We start from the raw sequence: 12,156 nt of genomic DNA, 5'->3' as shown, positions 1-12,156 counted from the left end.
ATTTGGATCAGTCCGGTCGGACCGGTCCAGTCAATGGTGGATTGACTTGGACCGGCCCATATCAGGTTTGTACACGGGTTTGGAACTAAACCGACTCGAAGCGGGTCAACGTAAGTAAATAGAGTTAGTCCAGATTCAAGTCGGGTTGTGTGGATATTGGTCGGAGCAGACAGCCTAGACCAGGCAAAGCACATGGATATCGAGCCATCCCGCCCAGAACCGTTTCGGATTCAGGTTGACCCGAATCGGCTTGTGTTGGGTCGGGTTGTGCTGTGTGAATACTGGTTGGACCAGACGACCCAAACCGGGCAAAGAAAGTAGTACCGAACCATCCCGCCCAGGGTCTACTTCGGATTTAGGTCAACCTTGATCGGGTCAAACCACATTGAACTGGTCCGAACTTAGGTCAAATTGATTTGGATTTATGTTGGGTCAAGTGTGTTGATTCAGGACAAAACTAAATTTAGTCAATAATTAATAGAAAATTAATGCATTAATTATAAATTATTTAATTCGAATGAAGAAAATTAAAAAAAAGGCTAAGGAATTAATACTTGTGTTTGTAATGGTTAACCCAATGGTTATCCACAACCCAACCCAACCCAAAATACTTGGGTTGGGTTGGGTTGATGGGTTGATCACACAACCCGCCAAGTAAATGGACAGGTTGGGTGGGTTAGATACTAGGTGGGTTGGGTGGGTTCAACGGGTTGGGTGAAAAATTGCCACCCCTACCAGGCAGTGGGTACGGTTCTCATGCAAAAAGGGAGGCCACTAGCTTTTTTTCAGCAAAGCATTGACATCACAAAGATGGGCCAGATGAACGAGAACTGATAGCAGTTGTTCTTGCAGTTCAGCGATGGCAACCCTACCTTCTAGGGAGGAGGTTCATCATACAAACTGACTATCAGAGCTTGAAATTTCTATTGGAATAGTTAGTGTTATCTCCAGAACAGCAGCAGTGGGTAGCCAAATTACTTGGCTATGATTATGTCATTGAATACAAGGCGGAACACACTAACAAAGTGGCAGATGCACTGTCACGCCAACCACAACTATTCCCACTACTACTCATGTCCCCAACATGTTCTTTCATGGATCAGTTACGGGAAGAAGCCAAAAGACATCCAAAATTGAGCAAGCTGTGTTCATAGGTCCAGGAGGACCCTACCAACCACCCAGGGTACACAGTGGAGAATAACTTGCTATTTATAAACACCGACTGGTGATACCACAGGATTCAGCCCATATTCATCAGCTTCTTGAATTGTTCCACTCATCACTAGCAAGAGGCCACTCAGGAATTCTGCACATTTACAAGAGACTAGCCACCCAATTCCATTGAAAGGCATGCGGAATTCGGTCCAAAAATTCATAGCCAAATGTGTCATTTGATAGAAAAATAAGGCAGATACCCAGAACCCAGCAGGCCTGCTACCACCACTCCCAATTCCTACACAAGCGTGGGCCGATATATCCATGGACTTCTTAACGGGTCTGCCCCTTTCCTATGGCAAGCCAGTCATTCTCGTAGTTGTTGATAGATTCACCAAATACTGCCACTTTCTCCCTCTCTCCCACCCCTTCACAACTTCAATGGTGGCTGAGATTTTTACTAAGGAGGTGGCACAGCTGCATGGTACCCCTAACTCCATTGTCTCAGACCGCAACCCAACTTTCATGAGTCGTTTCTAGGCAGAACTTTTCCGATTACAAGGAGTGAAGCTCTTCAAATCTACCAGCTTCCATCTTCAAATAGATGAACAAACTGAGGTGGTTAACCAGAGTCTAGACACCTATTTAAGGTGTTATGCTGGTGACAGGCCACGACAATGGCTCAAGTGGCTCTATTGCGCTGAATGGTGGTACAATACCACTTATCATAGTGCAGCAGGAATGACTCCATTCCGGGCTCTATATGGACAGGACCCACCTACCCTACTTACATATGAGAAAGGTTCTACGGCAGTAGCAGCAGTGGAAGACCAACTCCTCCAACGGGATGTAGTGTTACGAGAGCTCAAAGCCCACCTCTGTCGAGCTGAACAATGGATGACAGACTCATACAACAAGAAGCATAGGCCAGTTCAGTACCAAATTGGAGATCAAGTCTTCCTTAAACTACAACCATACAAGCAAATTTTAGATTGTTGACCGCATTGGGTCCGTGGCATACAAACTTGACCTTCCAGTGACATCAAAATTGCACCCTGTATTTCATGTATCCCTATTAAAAAAATGGCCGAAAACTGGAGCAATAACGACAACAATCTTTCCATCATTTTCGGAAGACAGCCAAGTTCAAACTGAACCTACCCATATAACAGATTTCAGATGGGTGCACAAAGGTCATCACATTGAACCAAAAGCATTGGTGGTGTGGTCAGGTCTGTCACTTGAAGATGCATCTTGGGAACCTTACTTGGACTTCGTCGCTTCTGGCTGCCTTATTCCATCACCCGAGATCCAAGTTAGCATCGGCAAAGATCTCTTGATTCCTCGCGGCCGGGCCGGCTTGGAAGCAAGCTAAGCTACCGAAAGCTTCTGGCGACTCGCTTCTATGCCCAGCCCACCGCCTATCCTATCGGCTTGGAAGCAAGCTACCTGTCACCTATCTCACCCTACATAGAAACCTATAGTGCGCTCCTGCGTCCCGCGCGCTCCAGCGAAGAAAACGGTTGGGCTCTCTCTCTCTCTCTCTCTATCTCTCTCTCTCTCTCTCGCTTCAGGAGGTAGGCTCCCTCGAAGAGCCCTGCGTTAGGCAGTTACCTAACATAAAGGCAATAGGGAAGTGCTAAACAGTTCTAGCCACTCCTGGAGTCATTGAGACAAGCAGCTAGGACATAGCAGTGGCATTTTCCTTATGCCAGATTGAGTAATCAGCATCATCCTCTTTAGGTTCCTTCTTCTGTCCATCTAAATAACCCATAAGTTCCCGGGAAGTAATGAAAAGCTTAGCTGAAACAGACCATTCTCTGAAGTTGTATTCATCTAACAACACAATGGTGATTTGCAAGCTGTGCAGATTTGGGTTTTCCAGGTTTGAAGACCTCCCACCAGTCCTATTGTCCTTAGAAGACACTTCACCTGATATTGAAGACATATTCTTCCTCTTACAATAACCACAGCTGAAATCTCAACACAAAGAACTAGACTTCAGACTTACCGGAGCTGTTATAAGGATGAAAACACCCTCTGTAACTGTACTGAAGCACTTCTGGGCTGAAAACAACACCACTTCAGGCTGAGCAGATACTGAACTGAAAACAATACCACTTCTGGAGGTCGAACCTGGACTGTGACCACCCTATGGTCTGTTCAATCTCCCAGACACCAACTAGGACTGTCTGCTCAGTCCTTCTACCTAGATCTGTTCTACACAAATCTCTCTAGCAGCCGAATGGCTACTAACTGCACAAAACCACTAGTAGGGCATAAGCTTCTAGGAAAAACTCCCCTTGGGCCCTACAGCCAAGAGAAACCCTAGATACAGGCCTTGCTATTGTCTACGGTCAGCCCTAGGGTTTCTTCACAGTAGCAGAGATAAGAGAGAAAAAAAGGAACAGATAAGAGGAAAAGAAGGAAACTAGCTGTTACCAGTCAGGCCGAATGGAGCTCTGATACCATGTTTGCTGGAGAACAGCAGTAGAAGAGGAAGAAGAAGAGAGGAGAAGAGGTTTGAGAATGGGCAGCAATAGTGTCTTAGCTGGCCCTAGAAGCTAGTATATATATTTACAATAAGAGATTACATAAAAGGACTAAAATGCCCCTGATTAGTGATGGGACACCTAGACATAATAAAGAAAAATAAAACAGGTTTAGGCCCAATAACTAAAGGCCCATAGTAGACTAAGGAACTTAAACATGAAAGTTAAACTAAGCCCACCAACACTTACCCACTCAAACCAACAGTTTTCTTGGTCCCACCTATCATGTTCAGCTGGCTCACTCTTGGGTTCTTTCACTCTTTCATTTATGTAACCAACTTTTCCCCTTGCTGTTACATAAAGCTTTACACTTTTAGCCCACTCCAGATAGTTTAGGCCATTTAAAGGGGCAATTGGCATGGGAAACATCATGTTTTCACCTCCCATACCAGCTATGCTACAGGTTGATGTAACCCCAGATGAAGCAGAATCATCATTTGCCATTGAGGGGGAGGGTCTACACTACAGAAAACAGAACCACAAGTGCACCAGACCAGTTCCCCACACAACTACTATCTTTACAGTCATAATCAGAATGCTAAACCCCAAAAAACCTTACTTTTGAAATGAGCTGCTGAAATCAGTCCAGTAACAGTTCAGCCATTAAAACAGTCCAGTAATCAGCATTAAAACAGTCCAGCAACAGTCCGGCCATTAAAACAGTCCACTAACAGTTCGACCATTAATAAGGAGTCATACCAACTGATTAAAACACATACCTGTGATAAAAAAGGAACCACACCCCCCTGCCCAGCGCCTGTACGAAGGTGTAAACCCAGAAAAGAGGCCTTCACAGCATTAACCACAGAGAAAAAGGGGACACACCCCTGTCCAGCACCTGTACAAAGGTGCAAACACAGAAAGAAGTCTTCACAGCATCGATCAAAGAGAAGAAAGGCCTTCCCAGCATCGGCCCTCTTCTATTAGGGTTTCCATAGTGCTACGACCAAGGAAGAACCCAAAAAAAAAGATAGTAACAAGTCGCCTGACCAGTCCGATTAGGATTTTATTTTGTCTTCAACGTCCAAGAGATCAAGAGGAAAAAACTGGGAAGAGATTTGATTCAGATGAGAGAAAGGATCCCTATAGCCCAGAATTGCGTTCTGATACCAACGTTTTCTTTCTTGGAGAGAGAGAGAAGAGAGAGGAGAAGAGAAGGGAAGAGAGAGAGATCTGATTGAGAATCAAAAAGTATTGCTGGCGGCGCCCAGATTCTTATTTATATTAACATAACATAAAGTAGGAAATTACAAATATCCCCCTGGCGGAACACCCTAATAAAAAAAAATAATAAAAAAGAAAGAAAGGAACAAGCTGACACCACCCTAGGCTGACAGCAAACAACTATGAAAAACTGCTGAACAAGAGAAGAGAAAGAGAGGAGAGGCGAGAGGACTGAGAGCCCAAAAGAATACAGCAGGCGTGTGCAGTATGTAATTATTTATACTAGGATGGTCATACAACATAAAAAATAAAGAAATTACAAAAGTACCCTTGCGGTACTAAACATATGTGTACAACAACATCTGTCAACACTCCCCCTCAAGTTAGGGCATAGATATCAATCATGCCCAACTTGTCACAGAGATCATGATGTCTAAAATGGTGTAGCCCTTTTGTAAAGATGTCTGCAAATTGGTTCTCAGAGCTGACATAGGGAGTACATACTTCGCTTGTGATGACTCTCTCTGATAAAATGCTTGTCAACTTCGATATGTTTTGTTCTATCATGTAGCACTGAGTTAGCAGCAATGTTTATACCAGCTTTGTTATCAGAGAATAGAGTCATAGGCTTGTCCACTGGGAAATCCAACTCACTCAACAGATTCTTTATCCACATACTTTCAGCTACTCCGTGAGCCATTGCACAATATTCAGCTTCCGCACTAGATCTAGCCACCACATTTTTCTTTTTACTCCTCCATGTAACAAGGTTCCCTCCTATAAAGGTGCAGTAGCCACTAGTAGACTTTTTGTCACTTTGAGATCCAGCCCAATCTGCATCTGTATAAACTTCAATTTTCAAATGCTCGTGCCTTTGAAATAGCAAGCCAACACCAGGAAACTTTTTTAGATATCGGAGGATTCTTTCTGCCGCTTCAAGATGAGTGGATCTAGGTGCATGCATGAACTGACTGAGGACACCAACAGCATAAGCAATGTCTGGGCGAGTCATAGAAAGATATAACAGTCTCCCTACAAGCCTCTGAAACTGTTTCACATCCTTGAGAGGTTCAAATTGGTTGTCACCTAATTTATGGTTGGGGTCAATGGGAGAGTCAACTGGCTTCACTCCCATCTTTCCAATGTCCTGAAGTAAATCTAGGACATATTTCCTTTGGGAAATGAAGATACCCCTTTTTGATCGGGCAACTTCAATTACAAGAAAGTATCTGAGAGGTCCTAGATCCTTCACTTCAAACTGAGTGGCAAGGAAACCCTTCAACCTCTGGATTTTATCCTTCCAGTCACTAGTAACAATTATGTCATCCACGTATACTATTAAAGCAGCCATTTTGCCTTCTCCTCTTTTCACAAACAGTGTGTGATTTTATTAACATTCCTTGTATCCTTTCTGTTGAACTGCAATATGGAATCTACTGAACTAAGCTCTTGGTGATTGTTTCAGCCCGTATAAAGACTTCTTCAACTTGCACACTTTCTGTTCATTTCCTTGAGCCAGGAAACCAGGGGGTGGAATCATGTAAACTTCCTCTTCAAGATCACCATTCAAGAATGCATTCTTGATGTCAAGCTGATGCAGATCCCAATCTAGATTAGCAGCAAGAGAGAATAGAGCTCTAATAGAGTTCATCTTGGCAACAAGGGCAAAAGTTTCTACATAATCAACTCCGTACACTTGAGTAAACCCCTTTGCCACTAAGCGAGCTTTATACCTCTCCACCGTTCCATCAGCCCTATGCTTGACAGTGAACACCTATTTACATCCAACTGGATCCTTTCCCTTAGGAAGATCTACAAATTCCCATGTGCCATTTTTATGAAGGGCATTAATTTCTTCCTTCATGGCATATGTCCATTCAGGTACTGAAAGAGCTTCTGCCACATTCTTGGGGATAGGGACACTGTCAATAGAGGTAAGGAAAGCACGAAATGAGGGTGAAATGTTCTCATAGGAAACAAAGTTGGAAATGGGATGTTTAGTGGTGCACAATCTAACACCTTTCCTATGAGCAGTAGGAAGGTCAAGGTCATTAGCAGCAGAGGTATCAATTTCAATAGAATCAGGAACATCATTGGGAGCCAAGTTACCTGAGTGGGTATGATCCTCCCCCGAGGAGTTTGATGGCACTGGAGGTACAACTTCTAGATTCTCCACAGCTCTTGAATTTGATTGGCCTTTGCGATGACGAAAGAAGACACGAAAAGGCGGAGGATCAAGAAGAGAAAGGAACTGAACCAGTTTCTCCTCATGCCTACAGTCCCCCTTAGGAGAAACAGGAAAGAAAGGTTCATCCTCAAAGAAAGAAACATCCATGGAGACATAGAATTTCCGAGAAACGGGATCAAAACAACGGTATCCCTTTTGAGTGAATGAGTAACCAAGAAATATGCAAGGAATAGCACGATAATCCAATTTCCCATGGGTGGGAGACAGATTTTGGACAAAGCACCGACAACCAAATACACGAGGAGGAATGCGAAGAAGGGGGGCCTTAAGAAAGAGAAGCTGATGTTGGGCTTTGTACTCTAACCAACGAGACGACATACGGTTAATGAGGTAGGTAGAACAAAGAACAGCCTCAAACAAAAAACGTTTGGGGACATTCATATGGTGTAGTAAACCCTGAGCCACTTCAAGGAGATGTTGGTTCTTCCGTTTAGCCACACCATTTTGTTTTGGTGTTCGGGCACAAGAGCTACGGTGAAATGAACCACGCGAAGCAAAGAACTCCGTGAGATCACTATGAAAAAACTCTTTAGCATTATCTGACTGAAAATTTTGGATTTCAGTCTGAAATTGAGTGAAGACCATTTGCTGAAAATCTTTGAAAATTTTTTGTACTTCCTCCTTGGTTCGCATAGGATATACCCAAGTATATCTAGAATAATCATCAATGAGGGTAATAAAATACTTGTAACCACTCTCAGATGGTAAAGTAACAGAGCCCCATACATCAGAATGAACAATGTGAAAAGGAAATTCAGATTTACTATTTTTTTGAAGAAAATGAGTTCTACAATGTTTACTTAACTGACATGTTTGACAAGAGAAATCTAAAACGGACATTGACTTAAACAGTTCTGGAAACACAACTTTTAAAGATTCAAAAGACAAATGACCAAGGCGACAATGCCATAAATAAACTTGACTCTTACAGGACTGACTCATAGACTCTGTAACATGAAGACCAGCCTTATTCTCTAGCATGTAAAGTCCATCAGCCATATGTCCCCTACCAATCATCCTCCCCGAGGCCAGATCCTAAATCACACAATGAGAAGGGAAAAAGGTCATTGAGCAGTTTAAGGAATTAGTAACACTACTAACAGAGAACAAATTAATGGAAAATTTTGGAACATGTAGGACATCAGAGAGGGTAAGGCCAAGGGGAAGAGAGATGGTTCCTTGACCAGCTATGGAAGTGTACGATCCATCATCTAGTCTCACCTTGTCTCTTCCAGAAAGAAGGTGATAGGTTTGAAAGTAAGAGGATGTACCAGTCATGTGTTTTGACGCTCCAGAGTCAATGATCCGTGGAGAGTCAAGGGTGTGAGAAGCAACATGGAAAATTGTGATAGAGTTACCTGACGTAGATGCAAATGAGGTTGAGGGAGGAGCATCCATCTGACGAATTGCCCTACTATAGAGCTCTAAATGGTCACGGAAGGAATTCATAATATCCTCAATTAGGTCAAATCCAGAGAGATGTGTTTGAATCACAATAGGGATGGAGGGTTGATTCTCCCAAGTAGCCATGTTGGCCATGTTGTATTTCTTTGTACATTGTTGTCTGGACCTTTTATTCACATCTGAACCTTGCTTCTTATTCAGATCTTGAGCCCATTTTGGTTTCCCATGAAGATCACAATGGGTATCTCTGGTGTGTCGGGGTTTCTGGCAATGAGTGCACCACAATTTGTCCTTATCTTCTGTTTTTTTTCTGGAGATCTCCTTTCCTAGAAGAAGATCCCACACTAGTAGAGACACCCCCTTTTGCTGCCAACACAACTGCATCCCCACCAGGGCTTTTCATCAAATTCCTTCTACTCTCTTCAGATTGTACAAGAGCATAAACTTCCTGAACTGGTGGAAGATCCTTAGAACTGAGAATTTGGACTTTGACAGATTCATACATAGGATTCACACCATGTAAGAAGGCAAAAACTCTTTGTTGGGAGACAAGTTTCTTGTATAGTTTTGCATCCTCGTCACACTTCCAATCCACATTCTGGTAATGGTCCAACTCCTTCCAGACAAAAGTCAAGTTAGAGTAATATACTGATAAACACCTCTCCCCCTGTCTACAAGTAGACGATTTTGCCTGCAGTTGATAGATCTTGGCATAGTGTCGCAGTTCTTAATATATAGATTTTGCTTGTTCCCAGATCTCATTTGCTGTTTCAGCCCACATGAAATTCTTCCTTATTTGAGGTTGCATGGAGACTAAGAGCCAAGACATAACCATATTGTTCTCCTGATTCCATCTATCATATTCAGCACCCCCAGAGTGTAGTTCTTTAATTCTCCCATTAATATAGCCTATCTTCCCCCTTGCAGTGATGTATAGCTTGATTCCTCTTGACCATTCTAGGTAATTTAAACCACCAAGAGGGACAACAGTCATAGGAAATGATAGGTCACCACCCCCACTCATTCCATTCAGCATTGAAGAAACTCCAAATGTGGCTGAATCTTCACCACTCATGATTTCAGGTTTAAAAAACAGCACCCAAAGAAGGAGCACTGCCTCACAGAGTTGTTACAAAAGGCACCAGGCACTTCATGACCTTCAGTCCACTAAAAAGACTGCTATTGCAGCACACAAACAGGTCCTTATGACCTACGGTTTCATAGGGATCCAAGAACAAACGCTGTTGCTGCAGCACGTAAACAGGTCTATATGACCAAAGGTTTTACAGGGATCCAAAAGACAAACACTATTGTTGCAGCACATAAACAGGTCTGTATGACCTATGGTTTTACAGAGATCATACGACCCCACAACAGAATGGAAGGAGCAAGGTGAAGTTCACCACACACCTAATCAGTAGACCTGGTACAGTGCCAACTTCAGGGCAGCCGAACAGTCAATGAGAGCAAAGTAAAAGAAAGAGCTACTTCAATCCATCAACAGGGTAGCCGAACAGCAGTAACACAAAAAAGAAAACTTCAGTCGAATACCAGGGCACCCGAACAGCAGATGAACAGTAGATAATACATTCTTAAACATCAGATGATAGCCTCTCTATAAACCAGAACTTTCTCTACGCTGGAATATGAAAAGTCAGGCAGGCTTCTACTTGCTTAAGGTCGAACAGCAGATGGATACAGCTGGGAGATGAAGAGACTGACTGCTCGACATTGGAAGATGAAGAAATCAGATTTGCCCGACATCACCCTTCAGGCCTGGACGACTTGCTCTGATACCATGTTGAACAAGAGAAGAGAAAGAAAGGAGAGGCGTGAGGACTGAGAGCCCAAAAGAATACTGCAGGCGTGTGCAGTATGTTATTATTTATACTAGGATGGTCGTACAACATAAAAAATGAAGAAATTACAAAAGTACCCTTGCAGTACTAAACATATGTGTACAACATCTGTCAACAAAAACAAATAAATAGCCCCAACAACAGACAAAAAATCTACTATAGGCTAATGTACTCCCATGCAGGAATCTAATCACTTAGAAAAGTAAGAAGCAGAGTGTAGTTGCTAGAAGTAGTGTGGAAGTTGAGTACAGGGCAATGGCACACACCACTTGTGAAGTGATTTGATTAAAGCATCTTCTCCAAAAGATTGGCATTCCTGTTAACAAACCAATTAAAGCTCTTATGTGATAATCAAGTAACCACACACATTGCTTTCTAATCCAGTTTTTCATGAGAGAACCAAGTACATAGTAGTCGATTGTCATTTTGAAAGGAAAAAGGTGACAAATGGTGATGTTGTCACTGTGATCACACCCTATGTAAGATTAGAAAATCAGCTAGCTGATCTATTCACCAAAAGTTTAAGCCATGCCAAGATGGGTTACATTTGTAACAAGCTAGAGCTTTATGATATATGCTCCAGCTTGAGGGGGAATGTTAAAGTCTAAGGTTCAGGGGCAATAGTGTCTTTTTCCCTTTGTTTCTAAGTCTCATGTTATATGTAACTCTTGGAGGGTATTTTTGTAACTTTGTCTTTATTAGAAGCCTAATAGAACAAAAGTTGACAAGAGGGAGAATACAGTTTGGACCTCTCTCTCCTAGACCTAGTTTCTTCTTTCTTCTTCCTTTTCCTCTCTTTTTTGACTTTGTCTCAAACAAATCTCTTCCTTATCACTTCTCTTTATTTCAACTTTTTCTTACACTTCTTTTTGGCCTTTATCACACTAATGATGAAAAGAAAGGAAAGCAAAAATGGCTTTTTTTCACATAATTAATACAACAGAATAATCAAAATCCGATGATAAATGATGCCAATTTCAAGATTTCTGCTACTAGGCACATGCCTATCATTCAGCACAAACTATGCCACAAGAAAATGACCTAGAATTTTCTTTAGGTAAAAAAATACCTGAAAATTGTGTAACATATCACCACCAGAAACATTGCTGACTTAAAAGGATCATCCCAAGAAGCCAAAAACTGAAGCCGCTGAAATAATTCAACTACTGGGAATAATAGTTCCTACAAACAAATAAGAGAAAAGAATCTTCTTGACTGGATGTAAACATGATACTTAAAAAGTTGATTCAGTTGAGTGCATGGAAACTAGATTATCAAAATCTCCATTTTATCTCAGATCTTGAATCTTTTGCTACTGAGATAAGTTCTAGGAAAGAGATTTCTGACATTTACTCATTTAACATGTGGTACAACCAATTATTATCTATCTAGAAAGTAATAGATACTATTTCAGACTCATAAGTGACTGCTACCTATTGAATAATACAAGGTCACATTCCATTGGATGATCACCACCATCCAAGAAGCAGCTTTATTTGGCATTGTCATTGACTATGGGGAGTATTCAACAAAAGTTATTTCACAATGTTATTAGGACCATTCAGGGATGACTCATTCAAGAGGTGGGCTGTCAATTAGATGATCTGGACTATAGGAACATATATTTCTTGGACAAGTAATAGAAGGTCGTAGTTGTCAAGGTCTCACCTAGGCACCCACCAAGGGGCACCAGAACACCATGAATTATATTAAAAAGGCAACTGTCTAGGCGAGACTAGGCACCTGCCTAGGTGATAAGATGATCATCTAAGTG

General features: G+C 42.1%; 1 protein-coding gene and 1 long non-coding RNA gene across 14 annotated transcripts in view; one reads left to right on the top strand and one right to left on the bottom strand.

The window, feature by feature from the left end:
* The window catches only part of LOC148860720 (polygalacturonase inhibitor (DUF639)), an 84,353-nt gene that overhangs the window by 21,364 nt on the left and 50,833 nt on the right, over window positions 1–12,156 (bottom strand). For 12 of the 13 annotated variants that reach the window (XM_088941186.1, XM_088941187.1, XM_088941190.1 and 9 more), the window contains exon 8: window positions 11,452–11,564. In XM_088941186.1, the coding sequence (XP_088797312.1) occupies window positions 11,452–11,564 (113 nt within the window). Of the gene's footprint in view, window positions 1–10,644; window positions 10,699–11,451; window positions 11,565–12,156 lie in introns of those variants that run through there. The other variant, XM_088941197.1, reaches the window with a different exon arrangement.
* LOC148860721 (uncharacterized) overlaps window positions 1–12,156 on the top strand; it is a 39,329-nt gene that overhangs the window by 20,892 nt on the left and 6,281 nt on the right. The gene's annotated exons all lie outside the window — the stretch shown is intronic.

The sequence above is a fragment of the Nelumbo lutea genome, chromosome 4 (assembly GCF_056320005.1).
Source record: "Nelumbo lutea isolate HS-2025 chromosome 4, American lotus-T2T, whole genome shotgun sequence".
Taxonomy (NCBI): Eukaryota; Viridiplantae; Streptophyta; class Magnoliopsida; order Proteales; family Nelumbonaceae; genus Nelumbo; species Nelumbo lutea.
The sequence above is the reverse complement of the archived record's forward strand: the minus strand, read 5'-3'. Positions and strand labels throughout refer to the sequence as shown.